This window comes from Crocodylus siamensis, chromosome 3 (assembly GCF_052110815.1).
Source record: "Crocodylus siamensis isolate JL-2025a chromosome 3, ASM5211081v1, whole genome shotgun sequence".
Taxonomy (NCBI): Eukaryota; Metazoa; Chordata; order Crocodylia; family Crocodylidae; genus Crocodylus; species Crocodylus siamensis.
In genome coordinates, this window is record NC_143397.1 from 136,493,309 (window position 1) to 136,520,670 (window position 27,362).

At 44.5% G+C, this 27,362-nt stretch overlaps 1 protein-coding gene across 3 annotated transcripts in view; it reads left to right on the forward strand.

The window, feature by feature from the left end:
* The first annotated feature begins 5,463 nt into the window (after positions 1-5,463).
* Positions 5,464-27,362, forward strand: part of LOC149868877 (MARVEL domain-containing protein 3-like) — a 30,532-nt gene continuing 8,633 nt past the window's right edge. Inside the window, exons 1-4 of one of the 3 annotated variants that reach the window (XM_090039301.1) lie at positions 5,464-5,902; positions 6,219-6,312; positions 9,321-9,476; positions 15,721-15,890. In XM_090039301.1, the coding sequence (XP_089895427.1) occupies positions 9,361-9,476; positions 15,721-15,890 (286 nt within the window). In that variant the 5' untranslated portion in view covers positions 5,464-5,902; positions 6,219-6,312; positions 9,321-9,360. Of the gene's footprint in view, positions 5,903-6,218; positions 6,313-8,652; positions 8,904-9,320; positions 9,477-15,720; positions 15,891-27,362 lie in introns of those variants that run through there. The other 2 variants (XM_090039302.1, XM_090039303.1) reach the window with 2 other exon arrangements.

Sequence of the window (27,362 nt, forward strand, 5' to 3'; positions counted from 1 at the left end):
TTGGGCCTTTGTTTTTTGGGGGCTTCAAATGGTAAAAGGTCAGGACTTCTGCAGTGTTTCAGCTGTGAAGGGTCTGAATGGCCAGCCCACCTCAAACCAAACTGGGTAATTTCAGCCTGCCGCTCCTGAAGCACTGGGGACCTCTGGTCTAGAATGGCTGCTGCTGCCACAGCCTCCTGATTTCTTATTAGGTACTCTTCTTTTCAATACACACTCCATGATATCGGCAGAACTGGACTACCCAAGTGCTGCACATCCCAGCAATGCGTTCCATCAGATTCCCATGAAATACTGCTACATAGTCTTTGCCCCTGTCTTTGGGAGACCCTTCTTTGCAACACAAGCATCATGTTTCCTGCACCAAGCAAGCATCTGCATGGGGCATGGGGATGTGATCAAGTACCTCAGCATAATTTACATTGGTTTTGAATTCCAGTGTATATTAAACCAGGATAAAAAAAATGCTCAGTAGGTTATTTGCTAGGAAGCTCAAAATATATACTGCTATTAATGGGAATCAACCTGCTTGGCCTGAGCAAGCTGTTACACCTGAATAAAGTATGGCCAAACTACACCTAAACAGGTATAATTTACACCAATGGAGTTTTACATTCCCGATTCATTTAGAGCATTGGTTCCCAACCTCAGGGTATGACCCAAATCAGGGCCGTGGGGAGTCCTCAGGAGGGTTGCAGAGAGCCTGCACAAACACACACATGCATGCATGTGGCCCAGAAGTAACGAGCGGGTGGGTGGGGTGGAGCCACTGTGTACAAAGGAGGCAATGGCAACTCCCCTGCCCCCAGACCACCACCACACTCCACTCCCAGCAGCCCCCACAGTACCAGGTTAGGAGGTCCTGTTGGTGGCCAGTTTAGGCTCACAGCAAAAAAAGATTGGGAACCACTGATTTAGAGGTAATTCTGCACCCATTGATCAAAATACCCCCACTTAACTGGACAATATTATCTGTCCACTATATTTCTGCACTGACAAATGAGTTATCTATCCACCATTTTGGACAACAGCACAAGATGTCCAGCAGTTTTAATCTCTTATTTCAATTTTTCTAGAAAAATATCTTGGTACTTTAAAATACACAGCTTCAAAAATTTTATTTGGATCCATAGAAGAGAGAATTCTTCATACCAGTAACCCATCTTTTTTAGTTTCCATCCTGTATATTCATAGATGTTAGGGTTGCAAGGGACCTCAACAGATCATTGAGTCCGACCCCCTGCCTAGGCAGGAAAGAGTGCTGGGCTCAGGTGACCCCAGCCAGATGTCTATCCAGCCTTCCCTTAAAGACCTCCAAGGTAAGGAAAAGCATCACCTCCCTTGGAAGCCCATTCCAGATTTTGGCCACGCTTACCCTTTATATATAGCACCTTTTTTTTTTACTTCTGCCTCTACCATAAAGTTAGTCATCCTTGATTATACTATTTCCAGAATACAGTTCTTAATGCAAATTATTGTCTTCTTTCCCTGGCTTAGTCCTATTACCTTCAGCCTCGACAGATTCTTATATTGTGATATTCATCTTACTTGTTTCATTATCTACCCTGAACCACTACATACATATTATTTACTATCTCTCTCAGGGACACTTCTCATTCACAATCTCTTTCTGACAGCTGTGGTAAAATACTATCTTTTCCCTACACCACCCAGCCCTCAGTTCTGGAAATAAAATGACTCAATTGAAAGCAATGTATTATTCCTTGCTTAACTGAAATAGCATAGTCTCAGTCTGACATTATTTGCTAATAAGACACCCAGAACAGACTTGCCACATAGTACGTATTTAAGTCAGTGTTTCTTAGTCCAGTGCCATGGTTGAGATCCTTTCAAGGGTGCAATGGGGTACCAAGCTATGTTAGCATCGTTAGGTGTGCAAACAATTCACAAGATAAACCCCAAGATTTCAAATAGCAATTCATAGTGTTCAAAACAGTCTGCCATGTTGTGGTCTTTCTGAGTTCTTTCCAACTGAAGCATTTCTCCTTTGTTCTTCTGTATTCAAAAACAAGTGAAAATAAGAGCTGGCATTTTCTGAAGGGTGCCTCAAGTATAACAAGGGGTGCCTTGAGTATAATGAAGGGCATCTTGAGTCTAAAAAGATTGAGAACCATCGATTTAAGTCAGTGGTTACCAACCCAGGGATCTCAACCTACAGGTAGATCCCGGAGCCTCTTTTGGTACATCCTGGGCTGGGGGGACAGCTGGGCATGCACACATGTGCACACCTGCTGCCCCCAGCCTCAGCAGGTCAGTCTGTGGGGTGGGGAAGGGAAGGGGCAGGGGCCAGATTGAGGCCCCACAGTGAGCGGCTGACAATGTGGCCCAGCCAGGAGCAGGGGAAGGTAAGTGGGGCCCCAGCCCAGCCAGGTGGTGGGGCCTCTGCCAGGCTGAATCCAGAGGCAGAAGCCTTCCTCCCCCCACCCCACTACGTGCCCCTGAAGCATGGAGACTTCCAGACCTGGCTGGGCTGGAACCCAAAACCATGTTCCTTTGGCTGCCAGGCAGGTGTGGCTCAGTGCTGCCGTGGCACAGAAGTGGGATCAGGCCCCAGCTCAGCTGGGTCTGGGACACTCCACAGTCCAGGGCCATGTGAGGCAGGGGGGCAGGGCAGGGAGTGAGGTTGGGGGGGAGGGGTGTGCAGTAGATCCTGGGCTTGAACTTTAGTTCCAAAAAGTGATCTTCACCATAAAAAGGTTGGAGACGACTGATTTAAATGGACTAGATTCACAGGATTGATAGGTACAAAACTTAAACGCAACATTTCCAAAGTCCTGTTCACACAGTGGATCAAGAACTTCTACGATAATGCCAAGAAATTACATCAAAAAAGGATGACAGCCTAATTTATTTCCTTCTAGACTTGCACCATTATTTATTCTCACATAGTAGTCTCTCACATAGTAGTGCTCAGTGGTGGACCCAGAAGTGGACCCCGGGTGCCTCCCCCCCAACCCAGGAGGTACCAGTCATCGAGCTGGGGAGGGTTCCCATGCGCTCCGTGGCAGACCCAGAAGAGGACTGGACGTGCTTCTGGTCGACTTCTGGGTCTGCTGCCGTGTGCACTGGGGATGCCCCTGTGTTCCTGTGGGATGCTCCATCCACCCCACTGTCTCAGCATTCACAAGCTGCCTGGTACCTTGAGGTATGTAGAAAAAACATATAAAGCTGTATCCATGTCTGAATCATTGAATGTCTCTGAATCTATTCAGAGGGTTCTGATTCAATTCAGAGATGAAAGGATCTCTTGATTTGATTTGGAATTGGAGATTCAGCCACTGAATCGGGCCGAACCTCTGCTGAATTGAATCAGCAACCAAAGCTTTGCACAGCCGTACCTGCTAGGCATTTTCCACTCCTGCGCTCACAGCTCCAGTGGCAGGGACATGGCCAACCCCCACGGTAGTGTGAAGCAAATAGAGATGGGGGTTTAATTCCCCCTTCTGTCCCATCAGCATGGACCCCAGCCAGATAGAGGTGCAACATCCTCTGCCAAGTATTTTGCCACTCATTGCTCCAGCAGCAAAGGTATGGTCAGTCCTGGCGGCGGTGCGAAGCAAATGGAGATGGGGGTTTAATTCCCTGCTCCATCCCCTGTCCCAGTCGCATAGACCCCAACCAGGGTCTGCCTGGCTGGGGTGCATTAGCCTGCATCAGGGTCCCTTCCCCCACTGCTGCAGGGGTGGGGACATAACCAGGTGCCAGCTGGCAACTTCACCTGAGGTGAAAGGGGCAGGGAGGAGACACTAGCTCAGGTCTGCCTGGCCAGGGCAGAGCAGCCCATTAGGCATTTCTCTCCCACATCCCTGCTGAAGCAACAGTGGGCATGGCTAGCCCCAGCAGTAGCCTCAAGTGAACTGGTCAAGGAGGGGGTTTAATTCTCCACCCCTCCCTGCTCCACTGGCATGGACCCGAGCCAGGGTCTGCCTGGTGCTCCCCTCGCTGCCGCAGCAGCAGGGATATGGCCAGACTCCAGTTGGCATAGCCTCCTGAAGCAAAGGAGGCAGGGAGGGGGTTTGTTCCCCTCCTCCTTCTCTTCCTCCTGGGGAATTGCAACTGGGTTCTGCTAGTTCTCACTGCCTCCTCCACCGATCACTCCCTGCACAGCGTGTGCAGCGGAGTAAGTCCCCTCCCTGCCCCCCTTCGCCTATGGGGGCCATGGTAGCTGGCCTCCAGCCACACCCCCACCCCTGCCGCTAGAGGGGCAAGGGGGGAGGGACTCTGATGTGGCAGCAGCCCTGCGATGGTGTCCTAGGAGTACAGTCCTCTTCCCGGCAGAGGGGCTGTGCAGTGGACAGAAGCGGGGTGGGCAGAGCTGCTGCAGACTGCACAGGGCACAGCTCAGGCAGGGCTGCAAAGCATGCTGGGATGCTGTGGGACTCTGATTTAACTTAAACCTTAGGGTTTATAGCGATTAAGAGGGGAAGGACTATTTTATGATCGTTGAAAGCTGAGAGTGACAGTTGTACAGTTCCAGGAGGCGGGTCTATCAGAAAAGACGCCAAATATTGTGAGACAATAAAAGTCACAGGGGTTGGTAGCAAGTTTCTGATGCTGTTTGTCTCCCTCTCTTTTCCATTATTGTTTCATTTTTCTATCTTATGACCCCAGGACAAACCTGATGCCAGAGGCTGCTGGCAGGGCCCCGTCTCACACGCTTAATTGTTTACACACAAATCAAACAGGATTTATGGTGCTGGCTCTACCAGACTTCTCTCTGTCCTGGGTCTTCATTAGTACCTCACTTATCTCTTCCCTCCTCACACGCTCTGTCTTGCTGTTTTCTTCCACTCAACCTTTCCTTTAGTTGCTTAAGCTAATAAATGGTGGCTAGTAGTTTATAGCAGCTGATGAAATGGGCAGGGAGGAGGCTAATGCATGACAGAGGAGCTGGGTCTGCACTGAAATTTCAGGAGCTGTTGCTGGAAGCAGGCAGGCGTGACATACAAAAAGCTTATGTCTTTCTCTGACTGTGTTGTAGTCTAACAGGCTCCACCCTGCCCTTTCTGCCTGGCTTGTGCCCTATAAGCACGTAACAGATTGTCCCATTGTCTCATTTGCCTCTTCCCTGATTCTGCTGAGAACCAGGACAGAATACTGTTTAAAAGTGTCTAGTTGCTTTTCCAATCACAGGGAAGAGTTGGAAATCAGCTATGTACAACCATTAAACCTGCAATATTGCTCCCTACCTCAAAACTAGGTGAGCTACTGCTGGCAAAACAACACAAAGGCCATCAAGCAAGTATAACAACATAGTGAAGTACAAAAACCCTGTATACCTAACTTAGATAGTTGTCCATTCCTCATGTCAGATATTTACTTTCTAATGACTATGCTAGTGTGCATCACATGGTTTGAATGAGGCTGTACTCCTGATTTCGATCAATAATTAACAGCGTCCTTTTGGTTTCCCCCCTCCTCTTTAGCATACTTGTGAGGTAGGTAGCCATGTTACTGTGAAGCTGGGCAGAAGGCTGGGCAGGGTGGCACTTGATGGCATTTGTGTTCCTTTTATCCACCCAGCCAATGTGTTTGCCCCAGCAGCAGGCACTCCAGCCCACCTCTCCCCATCACACATTTCAGTGGCTTCAGGGGTTACATTGCTCTAACTTAGCCAGCCTGGGGAATCAAAGCCGTTCAAAGCGAAACTCCAGTGAGTGACAAAAGCTGCAGTCTGTGAAGGGAGCAGAGGATTGGTAGGAGGAGCAGTAACCTGTCCTTCACCTGGGGGACTCATCCCTCCCCCTACCTGGCACGCACAAGGAAATGCAGTTCAGCTCTCACCGGAGACAGACACAGGAACAGCCAGGAAGAAAACTTGGCCTGTTCAACTTGAGCCTCAGCCGAATCAACTCAGAGGCCTTGGGTTGCTACTCTTGGACAAGTGAGCAGCTTTAAACACTCTTAAAGAGGGGTGGCAGGGAGGATTGTGTGGGGGGAGGAGGGTTAGGGAAAGGGCATGGGCTTGGGTCTGGATGTTGTAAGGGGAGGGGAATGTGTATGACAGTGAGCTGGGATCATAGATTTTCGTGGGGTACTGCATGCCAGGGGGTTTGCATTTTGGGAAAGAAAGGGAAGGGGAAGGAGAAGGAGACTACCTCATGACACAGGGGCTGGGGCTGCATTGAAATTTCCGGGCTGTTGTTGGAGGTGGGTGGGTGTGACATGGAAAGGCCTTCACCCCTTGCTTTGTGCCTCAGACATCCCAGATTCCTAGAGAAACAAGACAAAGGAGAGAGAGATTCTCCACTCCTAGACAAACGCAGCAGTTTGCAACTTCCCCTAGGAATATAAGTAAGTGGGTGTGAAAATTATTCTAGTTGCATGAGGAAACTAGAAAACTGGGGGAATTTACAGGACTTGACTAATGTCACAAAAGCCAAAAGTGGCAAAGCTGTAATTTCCTTAGTTACCATGGATTACCATACAGCATATTTTCCCTCAAAACACATGTGTTTTCAGAGCACGGGTACCTGCAAGTCAGCTCACTGTCCAGCTACTTTTTTTTTTTTTTGCTACAATAATCCTTTTCATAGGTGAGGGACTTGGATTTTGGTGACATTTTTCATTAGACCAAATGTACAGGTGAGAGAGCTGTTAGACAAGCTTTGGGGCATCAAGTACCAATGTAAGACCTGAAATTTGGGGGGGGAGGGGGAATAAATTATTTTTTCACTTGTTTCTTGTACAGGGAAATACTTTTTTAATACAGGAAATTCCACAAACTTCCCCCTTTGAACTCAACCTCAATCTCCCGTTGTCCTCAAGAGAATTGAAACTCGAGGCTGCCTTTAAGAAAGGCAGAGCCTATGTCTTTCAAAATAGCTGCTGCCTTCCATTGGCACTGGAGTCAAGCTGCCATGGAGGAAAAAGATGTTTCTTTACCTGGTCAGGGGTGTCAAATTCACCCCATACCCTGAGCCATATCCAGGCCATGCAGTTCCCATGGGCTGGATCTACAGATGGCAGCCAGTGGTTGGGTCCAGTGACGGAGGCAGGACGTCTAGTGTGACTGGTTCAGCACAGTGCTGCCGCCCTGGCCACTGACGGCCATGCCCAACAGGACCCTATACCCCATGTTCTGCACCAGACCTTGTCCCCAAGCTCCCTGGGCCCCCAGGAGTCCCAGAGACCAGAGGGAACAGCTCTGTCGTCCAGATGCGGCCTGTTGGTGGCACACTTAGTGTTCCTGATTGAAGGCATTAATCTTACCATTCAGTTTGAGTTTGTTCTGAGGAATACTTACACTTCTGTAATACTACTCTAAAACACTGGTTCTCAACCTTTTTTGTATCAGGACCTATTTGTAAATATTGATGGCCAGTCCCAACCCACCTAACCCTGCTGGTGCCCCTCACTCCCAAGCCACAGGCCCCTGAACCATGCTGGCGCCCCTCACTTGCAACCTGGAGCCATCTACCCCCACCAGCCCTGCTGGAGGGGACCTCCAGTTGCCCCTGTCCTGGTCAAGCTGGAGCGCAATGGCTGCAGAGGCTCTGGCTCATGCGGGTGACAGTGAAGTGAGTCCAGCCCTGGCCTGGAGGAGGAGAGGAGGCCTGTGGCACCCCCCTGTCCTGGGCTGGGTTCCCATGCTGCACCAGGCAGCCTGGTCATGGCCCCACCCACCCCTAGGCAGGGTTTCCTGGCCACCCCTCCTCTGCAAGTATAGGCACTGGACCCTGTGCTGCTGGCTCAGCTACGCAGCTCCCCACTACCCCTGAAGGACCCCATCCCCCTGCCCCCTTCCCCTGCCGGAGGGGCAGGCACCTCCCTCCCATTCCCCCTTTCCCTGATCCAGCCCTGGTGCTCAGCCACGTTCCCCCAGTGCTGACAGGCACCTTCCCACACACACACCCATCCCCCTCCACACCCACACCAACACCTGGACAGTCCCCAAGCCCTGACCCTCCAACCTGCACTCCCCATACACTTACCTGTATCCAGGTGCTCAGGCTGCTCCCACAGCCCTGCCTGGCTGCATGCCAACCACATGCGTGTGCATGAGCAGAGGCATGTGCACCCTCTGCCTCCAATTGCCCCAAGCAGCTCCTTGCAGACTGAAATGCTGCCAGCCTGCAAGGGGAAACCCATGCATTTTTCTGGGATTTGCTTGCAACCCTTTGAAATATTCTTATGACCCACTTTTGGGTCACGACCCATGGGTTGAGCAAGACTGCTTTAAACTACTGGGAACAAGTACCCTCAGATTTAGCTATATCTTAAAATAGAGCCTTGTTGCACAGGATCTGTTTTATCTGAGAGCTTAGAATGAATTACTGCGCTATATTAAAGGTGAGAATGTGTTCTGAACAGTTGCATGGTAATGCTGACTACAATCTCAGCCTGCTCTGGACAGGGCTGGAGCTGGCTGTGCCCCCCTTCCCCTCCTCTTAAACTGATTCTGGCACCAGGTGCTGCAGCGCTGGATCCTCAGGGTGAGATGGGTCTCCTGGCAGTCTTCAATCCCCTGCACCTCACTGGAATCTGGAACTTGTATCATCTCTGTCAAGCACTCCAATGATAGCTGAACACATGTTACTTAATACGATCTGGAGATAGTCCTCCTGGGAAAAATCATAACTTTGCTACCATACGATCTCACTTAGCACATGTTTTACTGCTTGAACACATGGATGCTTGTATTTTAAGTGCATTTAACACGTCCTAAATGTAATGTGTGATATGACCCATTGTTCTTCTCTGGAAACAGAACATTGTTAGAAGTTTGACTGTGCTCTGGACTGTAAGGCTCCCCTGGCTTTGATCTGTGCTCTCTCCTAAGAACATACTAGAATAAAAGGCCAATTCTTCCTTCAGATTTACATGGCTCTCACGTAAGCCAGTGGAAGCTGCACATGCACACCACACAATGCAGACCTAAGTAGGTGGGTGAAAATTTCCTATGCTTGTTGTCTGGTACAAAAAGACAGCCCTGTAAGAGTCTTGATTTACTCTTTATAAAGAAGTACAGAAGGGTATTATACACTGTCCCTGTAATCAGGCTAGGAGAGAAAAAACAGCCTGTGAAAACAGCTCAAGTGCTGAGTCACAGAAGGGTCAAGTTTCCCAGTTAATGGAAAATTTTTTTAAAAACCCACACTTTTCCCTCTCTCTAAAGTAGTCACTTGGTTAGTAGATTGAGGACTCTGCTTCTTTCTGTTCCCCAACAACAAAAGCTTAGCTCCTCAGTCACCTTTAGTGAATCTTACCCAACATGAGAGCAATTATGTTGTACAAATGGTGGTCAATGAATAACTTAAATTAGAACTGTGAACTGAATCAGTGTTACATCTCTTGCTCAGGAGATTATTTCAGCCAAAAAGAATACATGTAAGAACCAGGATGTCTCAAACAGACAGACCTCACCGAGATAAGCCATACCGATACTACGAGAGCCATGGTTATGACAGGCACAACACAGACAGAAGGACTAAAGAACCATACCCATCCCACGGAAGGTATGTCTTGCATCTATAAAGGAAGTATTATCTGGATTTTTATACTCAGATTGCAATAGTATCAGGAAAATCAAATTCAGCCTTTACAATGCAGAACGAGCATGGCATGTTCAGAATTGAGAAGTTTCTTTGTGATTAGAAATTGTAAAGTATGTAATTAAGTGCAAGTGTTCTTCCTACTAGATTCTTGAGTCACAGTGGGCTGGCAAACAGGGAAAGCTGGAATAGAGGCATAGGAGTAGCTGAGTGTTTTTGGCCGGAGCTGGATTGTATGCTTAGGAGAATAGTGGTCATGTGACTTAGCCACATTTTCCTAGGAGGGATTGTCATATGGTTGTCCAGAATGGGGAGGGCCTGTCTACAAGGGCTGTGCGAAATTTTGACATGCGTTTCATTTTGATGTTGTTTCAAGCTCGAAACACAATCAAAATGAAATGAAAGGCTTTGAAACAGCTTCAAAAGGAAGCAAGGGCACTCAAAATGTTGCAAAACTTTCAAAACATTTTGAGTTTTGAAGCTGGGCTTGCTTGCAGCTAAACAGAAACTTAGGAGAGGGAGGGAGAAGAGGGGGGAAAGGACTGCTCTGATATTGACATCTAGCTCCCAGTTCTCTGATCACTTCCCCAGCTCTTCCCATGGGGTGCGGGCTGCTGATCTGCATGCAGGGTTTCAGCAGGCTGCTGCTGCAGGCTGGGGCAGACTGCAGTGCTGTCACTGGCCCCAGCCTGCTGAAATCCAGTGCACAGATGCAGGGGCCTGCGCCCCCCCAGGAAGACCTGGGGGAATGATCAGAGAACTGGATATTCAAACCAGGGGCTGGGGGAATATTTAGGTCCTTGAACATTCCCCCAGTTCCCAGTTTGATTCCCCAGATCCCCAATTATGCCCCTAGCTCTCTGATAGCTTCCCCCAGATCTTCCTGGGGGGCAGGGGGAAGGAGAGGGGGCGCAGGCCCCTGGATGATGCAAGATGACAGCAGACTGATACTGCCAGCTGGGGATGGTGGTGACTCCTGGGCTATCTCCCCAGCTGGCAGCAGCAGCCTTCTGAAAGTGCACACACAGATCAGGGGGCCATGCACCCTGGAAAGAGCTGGGGGAATGATCAGAGAGCTGGGGAATCGAACTGGGAGCTCTGGCTAACACATGGAGCCACCCCAGCTCCAGGACAGCACACGGTGCCCTGCCAAGCCACACTGCACCTGCACCATGGGGCAGCTGCCACGTGGCAAGGGGGATGATCCCTGCTGCCCCGTGCTGCATGGGGAGGGTCTGGCACCAGGCCTCAGAGGCCCCAGTCACTGCTGCCAGAGCCGGTGAGTGCAGGGCTTTTTTTTTTTAAAGCTCCTCACTCACTGGCTGCGGAGCATGCAGGGGATGGCATGCTGCTGCTGTCTAGGGCAAGTTCCAGCACCCAAGTCTGCCAGTGCAGCCTGTGCCGAGAAGAACCCAGTGTTGGCACTGGCCCCAGGTGACAGCGGCAGCCTGCTATCATCCGTGCTCCCTGGGAGGGCTGTGGGGTTGTGCCAGACTCCTTCTGGGGGGAGCAGGCCCCCAGATCTGCGTGTGGGATGACAGCATGCTGCTGCTGCCAACAAGTGATGAGTTTTGCTTGGAACAGTCTGAGGTGCAGTTTCACAAAACTCTTTGTGCCTATCTCCTTGAAACATGGCAGGCTTCATGCCCTCAGAATGGGCTACCAACCCGGTAATTTTCATCTGAATCAGGCAAGCAGTGGCAAAGTTATAGATATTTATGTGATTCCCCATTGTAGCCTATGGGCGAAACGTCAGACTGCATCAAAACAGTGTTGAAACAACAAAACAGTTTTGACAAAACAAAACAGAACAATGCTTCAAAACAGCGAAACGAAACACTGTCTCTTCGAAACAGCAAAATGGAAGTCAAAACAAAATGGTGCTGTTTCTCACAGACCTGTCTACATACAGAGTTGCATCGATTTAAACGAAAGATGCAATTCAGTTGAAGTTAAGTGCAAAGGCAGAACAAATGTTTATTTCAAGCTAAACTAAACTGAACTAGAAACAGGTTCAAATTAATCCAGAATAAGGAAGATCATGCCTTTGTACCCACTTATGTAAAGCATTGCTAATTCAACAGCACGGCTTAATTGCCTGGGGCAGGTTGTGTGTTTGAAGAGAGTCTAAGGCCCCTTTCAGTGCAATGGGTTAAGAGATAAATGGAGAGATAGGGTTGGCTTCTGAGAAACTGGCACAAGTTGCAGTCTCTCTTTCAGCCCTTCAAACCTACCACATACTGGCATGGGACTGGGTTTTTTTCCTACTATGACTTTATTTAAGTGTCTGCACTATAGTCACTGCCCAAACCAACTTTAAACATACAAGTGTAGGTACTGGTAGCAATTTAGCTATGACATCACCAAACTATCTTGCTATGCCCTTGTGACTGTAGTGTACTTTAAGAATAAGAGAGCCAATGAACTCTTAAAACAATAGAACAGGGAAGGGGAAATTAATGTAAACAGGTCAAAAGTGACCAGAATGTTGAAGTGATTCTTAAAATCTGTATTTAATGGGGACAATAGAGATTTGAGCCATCAAGACTTAAAAATAATGTTAAAGAGCCATGTAGGGAATACAGGGAAATTTTATAGCGCCCTGGTCCACATGATGTGAATTCTAGTGCATCAAGCTGCTGAACTTTACCACTGATAACCTATGTTAAAAAAAACAAGAAAAACTGGGGAGGAAAGAGATGAAAAGCAAAATGCAGTATCATTTTTAGAAAGAAAAAGAGTAAGAGAGTCTTTCTGTCACTGAAGCAGCCTAATTTTTACCCTTAGTCAAAGGAAGAAAGATCATAAGGGAAATAAACATATAGCTACCTAATGAATAATGGAATTATGAATATATTAAAAGTCTTGCAACAAACTTAACTACTTTTGCTTTAATAGAGTTATCTAAATATTTAAAAAAGACAGCCAGATTTAATATCTGGCACCAAGTAAAGCACCTGCATCAGTTTATCTCAAAATTTACTTTCAACATTAACAACAATTGGCGAGAAACAGAGCGAAAACTGGCTGGAGGACTATAAACAAAGGCCAACAATACATATGGCTGTATCCAGTTTGGGGCCCAGATAAGGGAAATTGCTTGAGGGAAACTGCAGGCATAGTTGATTTTTCAGATCAAAATTATATAGGACACAATTCTCTGAACAAGCAGGAAATCCAAGAGGAACCATCTCCCCAAAGGACTGGTCAACAATTTTCTGCCTAAAGTCTAAACCATTTTGATAGAAAGTTGGGATTTGAACTAAACACATTTTTGCATGAGATTATGTCTGCTTTTAAGCAGAAGGTTCACACATTTTGTTGAACAGCTATGAAGTGACTGCCCAGAGGAGTTTTCCATCTATTGACTCCTCTGTGAAATCCTATGAAATATGAACTTTCATTTCTACCCAGGAGAACTTTTACAATCTTTTCTCCAATGCCTGATGAAGGGTGTTAGTGCCCAAAAGCTTGCAATTAAAGACTTTTTTTTTTTGCAAAAATCTTGTCAGTCTAATAACAGATATGATCTCTACTATGAGTCCTGATCACATTGTGTTGAAAAACTTAATTCCAAAATACTGAAGACTTTTCAAAACCTCAAATCCTTTCATTCAACGTGATGGTACAGTGCCTCAGGGCAGATTTAATTAGAAGGTCCAATGGTTCAGTTCCCCTCTAGGTGCTATAATCTCAGACCAGACTCCCTCTTTCCATGCACTTTCCCCCAAAACATGCCTATTACATGCCTCTTCCTTTTACTGGAACATGAACATACTCATGTTGCATCATGGGAGATGTAGTCTGGCCACAGGGCCCAGCCATTAGAGAAGAATGGGAGCAAAGGTGGCCATAAGAAATTGCTAGAAAAAATACAGCTATCTGGTTAACATCTTTTTTTCTTATTATTTGGAAAATATATAGCATGTATTTATGATGCATCACAAACATGTTGTGATGCAATATTCCTGGCAAGTAGCTCAATATAACACAGAGAAGCAGCTGCATCTGAAGTATCAAAGGGATTGCTTTCAAGTTAGCTGAAAGACATATAAATCACACGGTTTATTTAATTTATGTCACACAGCTGTACAGGACACTTGGGTGGTTGCCCAAGACAGGACAAAGGTCAGAAAATCACAAATGTTTTAGACAAAAGGGAGCTGTTGGCAACTGCTTCTGCAGATAATGATTTGGGTCTGGACTTATTCAACATCTTCATTAAAAATATAAAAATAATCCATTTGGATTCAGACAAGTAAACAAAAGCATCCTGTGACTACATTGAGTTGATACTTTTGGATTATACTAAATTGGTGGCATTGCAGTAAAATAGAGAAGTGCAAAGGCACCAAACGAGACTAGAAAATAAATTCAGTTGTGGGAAAACCCAGACTAATAAGACTGTTGGATAAGTAACCTCAAGCAGAGCTTTTGAGGGTGAAAGAAGATTTAAAGTACCACTAAAGGGGTGTATCTACAGATGCTAAAAGTGCAGTAGACTAATTCTACTGCATATTAGTGTGTCACAGTGAAAGACACATTCATGCCCTAATGTGCAATACGATTAATCTACTGTGTATCAGCATCACCTAAAATGTGCCAGCGCTACTGCACAGTAGTGCTGATTATGGCGTATTTAGTACTTGTTATTACCGATACTAACTTAATGTGCTGTAATTACAGCGCATTAATGCATATGTAGATGCGCCCAAATAGTCTTATAAGACAACACCATATAGGACACATTGAGCCACATGATTGGGCCACACTGAGCTTACTTTAAGCCATCTGCTTGTAGATTGGGAGTGGCTTGGGCATACATTTACTGGTGCTGGGAGCCAGACTGGATCTAAGAAATGTAGGGTTATCAGGTGCAGGGGAGTTGTCCATCTGGGATATGGAAGTGAGGGAGCTAAAAATAGCCCAGTCAGGGTTGGTGGGGTAGGAAGAGTGCAGCCTCAGGGCTGAAGCAAGCGGCTGGGCTTTCCCAGCCCCAGGGCTGCTTTCTGAACATGTGCAGATGTATGGTAGATCAAGGTAACCTGTTCCCAATCTAACTTAGTTCATCTCCTCAGGTGAACTAATTTAAATTAGGCCAGCCATTTTTTGCCTGATTTAACCCCCCCAAATGTCTCCACAGATCATCACTTAGATGGGCCTAGCCCTAGTTTGATGGAGCTAAATGTAACATCTGCACATATCCATTCTGTTTTATCTTAGTTCTTATACCTCCTCCTCATCCCTGCTTTCCACTACTAGGTAAAAGCAGCACAACATGTAATATGTGATTCTTTTTCACTCTTACCTGGGGAAGAACTTTGTAGTTTGATACAGCTTTTAGGCACGCAAAGTCTTTGAGAGAAGGCAGATCAAAGAAACATGCTTTGCACTGGGAACAGAAAGTGGAAGAGCTTGTGATCATATTTGGTTCCAGTGGGAGTTCATACTGTGGTCTTACTCCTGCCTTGAGGAAAGCTGTCTTTCCTGCACAGGGGAATTTTCCCCCTTGTGGTGGAAAGTTCCAGGGCAACGGGAAGAAAACTAAAATCTCACCATATATTGTAAAACAGTTAAACAGGAGAATATGAGTATATACAATGTTATCTCCTCTAATCGTTTTGCATCCTGCATTGTTGTAAATGGTTTTAAGTATCATGCTTTTTCTTCTTTCTTTTAAGGAAACTTTGCAGGATGCAGAAAACTGTAAACATGGATTAAACGTAGTACATAACCATAAATGGGTTGTACTTACATATTTGTTTCTTGTGTGCAACGTTGCAAACAAATGTTGGCCTTTAGTTTGTCCATGGGCTGGTAATTAATGAACATTTGTTTTTAATGACATACAGTTGCTACTTGATATTTGTAAATGGGATTTCCCCCAATGCCCTCATTTCTTTTGCAGATTCCTTTCTGAGAGCATTAGTAATAGCTCAGTGAACCTATTACATGAATAATCAAAGTTTTTCAAAATAGCTGTGAGAACAGTACCAGTGAAAATACCTTTATAAATGTTTATTTATGCTAATGTGTGTGAGCTACTGACTTTCTGTGATCATCCTTGTTGCAAACAACAGAGATGACAATCACCACTGATGCAGATGAGTGGATTTCAGCAATAAGAACATTTGCTAACATTTTTGCAGCACTTGGCCAAATGCATATTGGATTCTACCTTCTCCCCTTTCTTCCTACTCCATTGCAGGTCAGCAAAAGAGACTCACAGCACCCAGAACTCCAGACCTTCCAGACTTTGTTCAGATCCTTATAAAAAAAACGCAGTATCAACTCATGGCTACGTCAGCTCTCCTCCTCACTTTTATCCTCCCAAACAGACCTTTTCAGAGAAATGTGCAAACATATGCTCAACAAGAGGTATTGTAACTTTTTTTGCTTGCCATCTGCTTTCTTCTTTGCACTTTTCCAATCATACATCCCAATTCATAAGCAAAGCAAACAGAGACAAAAGAGAGTGGGAAGATTACTTTTTAAGTGGCAAAGCTGCAACTCAGTTATTGGTCTCAAATATCTAAAGATCAGATTTACAGGAGTATTTTGGTACCTAAAGAGACAAATAGGAATCTAGGGAGATTCAAAGACGCACTTAAATTAGACAGTCCCATTGACTTTCCAAGGCAAGTCAGGTGTTTATGAGATTTACAAAAGCACCTACATTTTCACCTTTTAGTGCTTAAATCTGTTTCTAAACCTCTATGTTACTTTCTGCTAGGTTCCACATACCATTTATGAACTTGTAGCATAATCTACCCTTGCCTTAACAAGCTAGCTTCAAATTTAAATATTCTTAGAGGTAGTACTATTTTAGGAGCATGAATTAAAATGAGGCAGCTCTAAGCAGAAATTCTTGGAGGAGGTTTCTTCTGTAATTATCTTGGAGAAACTCTCTTATCTCCTGTCTGTAGAGAGAGATTTCAACAAGCAGAGGAATGAATGTTAATGGTGAAAGAAAATTATCTGTAGATACTCCATAAATTATCCTATTAAAAGGTTAACTACAAAGCAAAAAACATCTATTTGAAATAGCCCTGTATGCTCTTCACAACTGAAAGCTTGTTTAAAAACTATATCCTTTGCCAGCATCACTCAGTGTCCTCACCTCCTCAGTAGTGGTGAGTGTTGCAATAAAAATTCTCTCACCATCAGGTATGGGGTTGCTAGTTAGATGCTCCAGAGGGGCTGCCAGAGTTCCCTAGCAAAGAAAGGCAAACAAAGCCCTCATTTCAGATATGTAATAGTAGTCAAAAGATTTGATAGACATATGTAGGGACATTTTTTGTATATCATAACAGAATAGTAAACATTGGATATGTCTACACATGCGCTTTAATGCTTAGTAGCCTATTTTACTTTGCATTAGTGTCACATAAAAAACCAGTGGAGAGCCGAGCCAGTGAGTGGTGGTGGGGAGGTGGTGTCCCTCACCCTGTCCCCTCCCACTTGGACTGACTGGCTCTGCTCCCAGAGCTGAGCTGGGAGCAGAGTTGGTATGAGCAGGAGTGGGGAGGAGGTGCCCTGCCTCTCCACCTCCCTGCTTGGACTGGCTCTCTGCAGCATTTGCTGTGCCTGGCAGGAGCAGTAAGAATATCCTTCCCCTAGCTCCTAGTCCTGACCCTGCCCACCAAGCCTCTAGTGGCAAATCACAGCCGTGCAGGTGAGGGGCAGTCAGAGCATATTTTTTGCCATCCCATGCAACTGCTGTACTAAGCCAAACAGCTCTAAGCTGATTAACATTTGTTCCATTTATGGGATAAGGTCTAACAAGGCCCTTACATAGGTAATAAATATTGTTAAAATGATCTTGAACTTCTTTCTGTTATGAAATGTATTGTAACTACATACCGTACTTTCACATCTACAACATGGCCTGGAATAAGATATGCACCTTGTTTTTGAAAAGCGGAATAAAGAAAAAAAAGTTCTCTCTTCATAGTAGCTGAGTAGCAGGAGCCAGGGAGCCAACTCTGCTGACTCTTCTGTTCAGATCATCTGCAGAGTTGCTTTCACTTGCACTCCACAGAAACCTAAGCGGCAGAAACCACTATAACTGTATTTCCTCACTTAAAATACACACTCTGTGTTCTAGAAGCTGGTTTTTAGGAAAAAGGTGTGTGGTGTATGCTAGAAAATAAGTCTGAATGGCAAATGAAACCATATTCTTTAGGTCAGGAGTTCCCAACCTTTTAAGATTGCAGACCGGCAAACCGCGGCCCAGAAGTGACCACAGACCGGGAAAACTACAGTCCAGAAGCAACAAGCATACTGTGGAGCAGAAGGCGACCCTTTTTTATACTCAGTATGAAAAAGAGTTGGCTGCCGGTCTGCAGTATGCCAGTCACTTCTGGACTTCCAGTCCGGTAGCCAACCCTCCTGTGGACCAGCAGCCAGTCCTTTGCAGCTGCAGTACGGCAGTTGGGAACCTCTGCTTTAATTTATAAAGCATTGGAATTAGCATTTAAAAAAAATGCACTGATTTTTCTACACTGTTACAAGAATTTTCCCCATGATAAAAATGTACCAGCAATTCTTTTTTCAATTATATTGAATTATTTTAGTTTTAGCTTAGAAGCGTTAAAACCCAACACACTGAAGCTTTAAAAATAAGGTGTAGAGTCATTTTTTATGTTCCCATTTCACCAGCTGCTTGGGCTGATGATCTGGTTAGTTTGCTTTTCACTACTAATATTTAAGACAAAAACAGCCAAGACATTCAATAAATTACTGGTTATTGGTACATCTGTATGGCATAACCACCTTCAGTGCCATAACTGGAATATATTTCCCCAAAGAAGGTTGCTGAGCCATTCCAGAAAAAACAGGAAATCAGAAAAAAAAATTAGTATAGAAAACTAACTTGCGTTTCCTTTTTTACTATTTTGAATCTTAAGACTTGTTTTTAGCTCTCTGTAAAGAAACCAAAAGGTGAAAGAAGTGCATGAGCCGTTATGAAACTGGTCTTATGATCTATACTATTTTTCCATCATAATTTTGGCAACTGCCAAGCTTCAGCAGAGTTTCCTAGAATTGTTTTCTAGATTCCTTATTCCCTGCAGTCCTAGAGCAAGTTTTACAAACCAAAAAAAACAGAGAAAGTTTAATATAAAATCAGTTATGGGTATGCTACCGTGTAATACAAGCATGAAAAAAAATCCTTGAAGTGTCTTTTTTTTTTTTTTTTTTTTTTACAAATCTACAAACTTGGCTTTTTGTGTTCTATTCTTGGCCTGTAACATACCACCAATTGGCTTAAACAAATATTTGAAATCATGTTTCCAAATAGATGACAACCCCTTTACAACTCTTGGGTCATGAATACATGAATACATCTTGGTGAATGACTACACATACATGCACACACGCAAAATAAATCAATATAAATATATGCAGGCCATTCTAAGGAACAAGGCAGAATTATGACATGGGTGGGGGTTGTTTTTTTTTTTTATGCATAGTCATGTTAAAAACTAGAACTTCTATTCAATTGACTCAATCTACACGTATTCACTTACGTGACTAAACTTAAAGGTAATCTAACAAATGAGACTCACCTTAGGTCCTTATCTCATGAACTAATGCCACGATTGCAACATGTCAAGACCCAGAGAATTATGATTGCTCTGTTGTACCTTTCTCCCCAATTCTGAAATAAACTCAGTTCTGTCAAGGGTGCCACAATACCTTCTCTATGACATTTCCTTTCCTGAGCAACACCTGAGAAAGGAACTTAAATTCATTGGCTTTATACCACTTTCTGCTCTCACTGTACTCCCTTCTTTGACTTCTGTCCTGTTTAGCCAGCTAGGATAAGTCTAATCTCTACACCAATGGTTCTCAACCCTCTTAGGCTCAAGGCACCCATCAGAAAACGCCCATTCTTAGCTTTCATTCATTTCTTGACTACAGAAAAATAATAGACCATTCTTCTGTTACAAAGAACTGAGACCTCAACAAGTCAGAATGTTTTTGACGCTATGGATTTCTACTTGAAATCTCTAGGCTTATTTTATGACTCACATGTAGATGTTTGCACACCTAACAATGCTAATATAGCGTGACATCCCAGTAGAGAATCACTGCTCTACACACGCTGTGGTAGGTTGGTGGGGTTGACCAGCTAAAAGGACCCAACAGGATGCTCTTAGTGACATTCTTTAGCCCTGCCTTCTGCTTCTTCATCTTGGATGGAACTTTTCCTTTCCTTATCCTCTGCTTGCATATGGGAAGCCAGAATCTTTTTTTTTTTTTCCATTGTGCTTTGTATTTTCAGCTGTTGATGCCTCCTACTGAGATTTATTGATGTTTGCAGGGGTAGTAATTTTCCTGTACAACACCTTCCCCTTGATCCTTGCAAGCTATTTTCTCTATTATCTTCTCCCAAGATGTCAGAAAGACTGTACAAATATCTCTTAAACTGAAAGCTTATGATTTCAAATTTTATTTTTACTGCAGAGATTTGATCACAATATTGGTTGTAGTACACTACTTGCTACTATACTATTTGCTTACAATATTGAACTGTGCCATATTGATGTTGTATTATTTATAGAAACCACACCAGGCCTTACCAACCTCATTAAAACTGTAGAGGTATCAAAACATTATATCTGTGTCAATAGGCCTGTTTTTCATAGTGCTTTTATTAAACTGTCAAGTGTAATAATCAAATGGAAGTATAACAAATTATAACCAATCATGTAAACCTACAATGGATCATATTTATACTGAAACGGACAGATTGCATGGCAACAGTTATTACTCTTAAAACTGTTTTTCCAATAAGCTTGCAGGCATCCATTTTCAACTCCGCTATTAAGAATAGCTATTGCTAGCACCAGGGGATTACTGCCATAGAAATTCATTACTAATCAGTACCAATGTTATTAAAAAAAAATATATCAATAAACCCATAGATTTGGTGCAGAGGAGAAAAATATTTAGTAGTATGAGCTACTGATACCATTTATCATAAAGGATCAATATTTGATGACAACATATAGGAGTATGCTGGATAGTTTAAAGTGAAAATAAACAAAACTAAATTAAAAAAAACAAAGAAAAAAAACTTTAAAATATCCTCCAAAAGGAAAAATCAGTTCTTTACATCTTAGGGATGACATTCACTTCAAAGAAAGTTATACCTAATTTTTTAAAAATCTGCTGTCATTAAAGTTAATAGTCAAGATCACTGTAACAGGAAGCATCTCTAAGCGTCTCAGTACTCTGTTATGCTTTCTGGATTTTACAGTAAGCTGTTGATAATTGTGTACTCTCTGAATAGGTAGGTACATCTTTTTGCAGTGCCTTCTACCTCACAGAAGTAAAGGAACAATTTTGGGGTCAGGGGACAGAGGAAATTAAATGCAAAACTTTTGGCCAGAGGGGATCTGAGGCAGCTGTAACATCAAGACTGATTTCTCTCTTTTTTAATTTTTTTTTTAAATGACAACTTCAAACTGCTAGTACTGAAGAATCCTATAGGCTATGTACAGGCATTCAAAAGCCCAGTGGCAACACGTAGGGGGAGCACAGGGGTGCACGTTCATTCCCTGAGAGCGCCAGTGCACCCCCTGACTGGCCATGCTTACCACTTAGGCGATGGGCGGGGGGGCAGGCGGGAGTGCCAGTGCCCCCGCTGTAAGTGCTGGCCGATCACTGCAGCCACTCCCAGAAGCAGCCTCAGCCACTCCCTGAAGAAGCTGCAGTGATTGGCCTTTGTGGGATCAGCTGTGGGGGTCCCTCCAGGCAGCGAGATTGGCCACGAGGGGACTCCTCCCCCCGTCAGTGGGATTGGCTGTGGGGGACCCCCCGCCACATCGGCAGCAGCCAACTAAGGCAGCAGCAGTTGCCTGTGAAAAAGCCCAAGCCTGAATTGATTCAATCTTTGGAGGTTAGTCTAACCTGTGTAAATTAAACTGATTTGCAAGTGGATAGACATTCACTTTTGATGAACGGTGGCTCAGGCTAGAACCCCAGGGGGTGCTAAAGCAGCCCTCCCTTCCCTTCTATACTGCTGAGCTGAGAGGGGGGCTTGGGCAGGCCCGGCCCTACCAAGCCGCTATGATTAGCAAGGGGTTTAAACCCCAGACCTGACCTGTACAGTGCCCCAGAGGGAGGTGGAAACAGCCCTTGCCTGGCTTTTCCTCACTTACCACTCAAGGGGCAGGGAGTGTTGCCAGACCTTGGGTGCTGGCTAGCACCCTGAGGCAAAGCGGGGGGGGTAGGAGGGAGCAGGAGAAGCTGCTTGTGTGGAGTGCATGCTTCTGCTGATGACCCTGGATGAGCATTTCCCTGCTTCTTCATGCTGTCTACGGCTGTGGACAGGAAGTGAGTGTTGCCAAAGCCTCTCAGAAACTGCCTCTGCTGTTTTGTTCTTTGGGGTGTGCACAGCAACTTCCCAAAGAGTTGATGAGGGCAGTGTGACAGTTTGAACTTTTTTGTTCCAGGTAGATCTGTTGCTATCTTCTTATTATCCAACTAGCTAGTGCTTCATATTTGCCTAAATCTCAAAATGACAGCATTAACAGGTCCCATTCATTGCAAACCAGGTCATTTCTCACACCACTCTGTCCCCTGTTGCACACTAACAGGTTGTAGGATCGGGAAGCTACACTCCAACCAGGCTGAGTAATTGATGCATAGAAGCAATCACCAGCATTAATCACTGCATAGTGAAACTTCATTTGATACAAGGGTTTCAGGGTAGGAGATGCCTCTGATGGCTTTGAAGCAAGCCAGCAGCCAACTGGGAGCTTATCAGAACACAAAGCTCATCAGCCCATCAAGAAAACAAAAGCATCTCTCATTAGTTCAAGGTCTTCTTACCTGCAGGGTGCAGGCATTTTCAAGGCAATTGGAGATGCACACACAGACACCTTTCAGCATTAGCTAGCATGGGGGAGCTGGGACGGTGTGGGGGGGACATAGCCAGATGCTGCCTGGGGTCTGTGCTGCTGGGGTCCGTGCTGCTGGGGTCCCTGCCATGGGAGAGGGGAGGGGGAACTCCTGCTTAAGCAGTGAGTGGTGAGGAAGGGGCATTGGGCAGGGGGAACCCTGGCAAACACTTCCGTGCCCCTGCCAGGCAGACCCTGGCTGCAGTCAACTACTACTGAAGTCAGCCAGCCAGAGCAGTGATAGTGCTCCAGCTAGGGAGGAGAGGAGCAGGGCCAGCCCTGCTCTCTGGAGGAGACAGCACAGCGCAGCCCTGCCCAGTCCAGCCGAGGGCTGAAAAGCATACTGGGATGCTGGGGGACTCTGATTTAACTTAAACCAGGAAGGGATCTGGGACAGAAGTTCCAAAAACCAGTTTGACCTCAATCAGTTAAGTCTGATGCTACATTCCACCAGATCCATCTTAAACTAGTTTTGGCCATTTTGAAACTGATTTATATGCACTGAACTCTTGTTCTGTTACAGGTTTAAACCAGTTTCTGATCACTTAAACTGGTTTATGTGTAACTTCTGTCCTTAGCCACAATGGTACAGGAAAAGGGAAAAAAACCCAAAATTCCCTGAGACAGGATTTGACTTATTATAACTTATTCTAACTGCTTCCTACAATAACTGTTTTTAGGTAACGTATAACACAGCCTTTTGAAATTAGAGAAACAGGTGAAAAACTATTTTAGCACATATTTGGTAGTAAAATTCTTGGTCTGTTGCCATTGGCGACAGGTAGTGGGTGCACACAGGTACGTGTGCACCACCTGAGATTGGCCATGCCCCAAGAGAAACACCAGTGGCACTTCTGGGTTTGCTGCTAGTGGCAATCCTCCCCAGTCGGCAGTCGGCTGCTGGTGCCCCCCCAGTATTAGGAGGCACCAGTCGCCCATGTCTGTTGGTAAATTAGAAGTGTCCTACTGTGTCAAACCAACAACCCATGTAGCTCAGTATCCTGGCTCCAACTGTGGCAAATAGTAAATGTTTTAGGAGGGAGAGTATAAGACTAGAGTACCCCATCCTCCTTCACACCCTCCATGGCACCAACCATTAAAGAGCGATTGATAGATTAATTTTAACTTTATTTTCACAGTTAATAGCATGAACTTCCTGCATGTCTCTTTTTGTGACAATGTAAAAAGCCTTGCAATTCATGTTTGATGATGTTGAGTCAGGGTTTTATGGTGGAAAGGTGGGGAGGGGAGAGGGATGGTAATAAGAGATTGTTTTTTTTGTTTGTGTTAAATGACACGGCAGTCACATTGTAGGTAGGTGGAAGAACCAGAAAGGTCAGATATGTGGAGACTGGGCCACACCACACCTTGGACTGAACAACCTCAGACAAGATAAAGTACAAGTTCCCAGATTTAAATAGGCTGGAGATGATTGGGTTTCCTATCAAAATTTCCAACTTCTTTAGTTCTGTTTCAGTGTTTTTATTGGTGTAAAAGATGAAGCAATGAGTTATATGGTAATATTTCTTTAATTCGGTTTATACAATAAAAGTAAATGGAGTCTTCACCTTTTAGTCGTACATTACTTTAATTCCAGTCAGTAATTCTGCTTTACTAGTCATCATAGCTACTTATCCTGTAACTTTCATTGAAATTCTCTGCTTATTTGACATTTAGAAAGAAACCTTGGCACAAATAAGAAAGTTGGAGGAAAGAAGTATTATGAAACTCCTATTCCTCAGTGCCAGAAATACAGCTTGGGGAGATGTGATGAATTCTAATATAATAAAGGGCTTAGTCTATTTGTCTGTCTGTCCATATGCTCTTAGAGCACTCTGGTTACTGAAACAACCAAGTAGAGTGCTCCAAGAGCGTTACGGACAGGAGGCAGCAGTGGCAATACAGCAGAGCACCACCATGATGGCGGGGACAGAGGGGATGGAGGGGGGGGGGGCAAGGCCAGCACTGCTGGCCTTGCTCCCCCCACCCCTTGGAGGCAGCAGCGGTATGGGGTGCCAGTGAAGGGTGGCCAAGGGGATGGGCAAGCAAGCTTCCCCCTCCCTGCTCCCACCTCCTGGGCAGTGGTGGCAGTGGTAGTGCGGGGGTGGGGGGGTTGGTTAAAGTTAGCAAGCTTCCCACCCGCCCAGTCATTCTTGATGGGCTAGTACTATTGTATTTCTCGACTGTATTGTATGGTAGGTTCTAAGTGATGATACTTCTTACCAAATCCTTAGGCATATGTCTCGCCAGTTAGTTTCTAAGGGCATCTATAAATGTGCTCTGGAATGGAGGGGCCAGTGTTATAATTAGAGCAGCTATGAAAGACACTTTAATTAAAGTGCTTGCAACATCACTTGTACTCAGCATCCCACACTTCAGAATGGCAGTGGGGGTGCTTGAACTAAAGCTTGTTCGATGAGCTTTAATTCAAGTGCCCCTGCTGCCATTTTTAAGCATGGGGACACTGAATAGACGTGACAAGGAGGCTACTGGAGCACATGAATTAACATGTTCCAGCAGACTTGATTAATCTAGTCTACCCTGACATGTGCTGACTAGCATGCATCAAAACAGACTCCGGCACATGTGCCCAGGGATACAATCCTACTCTGCCTTCTGTCTCTCTTTTCAAAAAGATCTCATCTTGTCAAAGCAACAAGTAAATTTACTAAAGGGCAAAAACTGAAAGCAGAGAATGGAAATCATTACATTCTGTTTCAGTAGGAAATAAAACTAGAAAATAGTAGTGATTTCCTTCTCCACCTTCCAGGATGTGTTTATGTATTAATAAACCAGCACTCATTGAAGTGTAAGGATCCATAAGTTCTTGTTCTTAGAAATATGGTCCAAATCTCTAGCCATAACTACGCATGTTGGAAAGTACTTCTGCATAGTTGGGGATGGCCTTCCTTTGAGAAGGGGTTTGAATGATATGACCTTCCAACCCTATTTTCCTATGATTCTATGGTTAGTGGCAAAAACAGCAAAGGGTGGGGGGAGGGGAAAACCACCTGAGCATTCATATTAATCACTATTTATTTCTTTTAAGTACACATAATTCTCTTGTGCCACTGTGTCATAAATTGCTTTCCGTGGTGATTGCCCTTAGAAGAAAGGGTGTTGAGTACTACAACTATTTTCAAAACTATCTCAGGATGAGAAACACACATTTATACAGCAAAATATTCACTCCTTTGAAGTAAATAACCTTCTATAATTTATTTGTCATATATAGATGGTGTTCAATACCACCAAGGGATCATTTAATGCATGGACCATAGGTAACTTTGGGAATGAAATAAAGGACATTTGAGAAACTGTTCAAACTCACCCAGATAGCAAGTGCCAGTTCCTTCTAGTTTTGGGGACAATGGGCTACACATTTGTGAGCTAATGCCTAGTATCTAATAAAAGCTACTTTTTTTTTTTTTAGTTAACAGTCAGACTGTTCTCATTTTGCCATTCTGAAATCTCTAATTCTCTGCTTAAAGTTGCTGTAAATTTTTTGACACATGATCACCATGAGAATAACACACTATAAGTCTCTATAGTGTTTTACCCAGCCTCCTACCAGTCAAGTCTGAGATACAACATGACTGGAGAGCTAATTATCTTGACAGATTTTTAATTCTCTAATTGTTTTGAGATTGGGGGAATGTTACAATTTAGACAAGTACACATCATTATCTAAGTGGATACATTAAAACTGCTTGGTAATACATGACATTTCACAGTGGAGCAGCAGTTAGTTTATTTGTTCTGAATTTATGGGGCATTTTTATTTATTTGCCATACAACACAAATGACCAAAGCATTTGGTATCATAAAATGACTATATTTATTACATATGACAAATGTACAAGCTTTAAGAGCAGTTTATGCTGTGCTGTTTGGCAGGCATGGTGAACTAGCAATTGATGGCACTTCAATATATGCTTAAAGTAGACTGTCAGTACTAATCATCTACCTCATGGGGTTGTGCTGATAGTATTGTCTTGATTTTGAGAGATGAGTGAAACTGCAGCTGAAAGCAATAGGAAAGCTGATATTAAGTTGTAGGTAGACACCAGTCCATGATGTCACTATGTAAATGATTCTCAACCAGGGGTTGGGGCACCCATCCTTTGAAAGGTGTCTTGAGGTGTGAGGAGATAAACAGATAAGTACAGGCTCGGGCTTGTCCCTGCCTGGTTGATCCCCTACCCCTACTGCTCAGCCCTTAGCTAAGGGGATAAATACTGTAATATAAGTTAATTTTTGAAATTGGATGCCACTCAATTCACAAAAGTTATGGAGGGGCCTCAAATCCAGTGAGGTGGGGGAGGAGGGTGGGTACCTGGAGACCAAAAACAGTTGGGAACCACTGCTGTACATAATACACACTAAAACAGGGACTCCAGAATTGGTGATCTTGCTGACAGCTGTGAGATCCACTTTGTGCAAGGAAGTATCTTTTGGGCTTGCAACTCAGTTGTAACCTGGCATCACAACAACCATCTTTGGACTTTTTGCTCCCCACTATATATGACAGACAAGGTTCAGGTAAAAATCCACATTTATTTTGATTTAAGATGATCTTGTTTTTAGTTGCCAAGTTGGATTTGTATTCCCCACACTTCAAGCAAATTCCTTAACTCTGTTAAAGGAAAGAACTGTTCCCTTTTCAGTCCAATGGCCCTTGAAGATAACCAACATAACAGACTAATACTGTTCCTCATATGAGCTTGTTTGTATATTAAATTTAGCTGCATTTCCTCAGAAGAGAATTGTTATATATAGTTACTGCAGCATAGTCGGCTGCAGTGATGGTGTTTCTATCCCAAGGATGTACATAGTTAATCAAATTTGCTAATGACACTAAGGTGTGGGGGGATGTGGGCATGCTAGAAGGGAGGAATAGGCTGCAATCGGACCTAGACAGGTTACAAGGGTGGGCAGA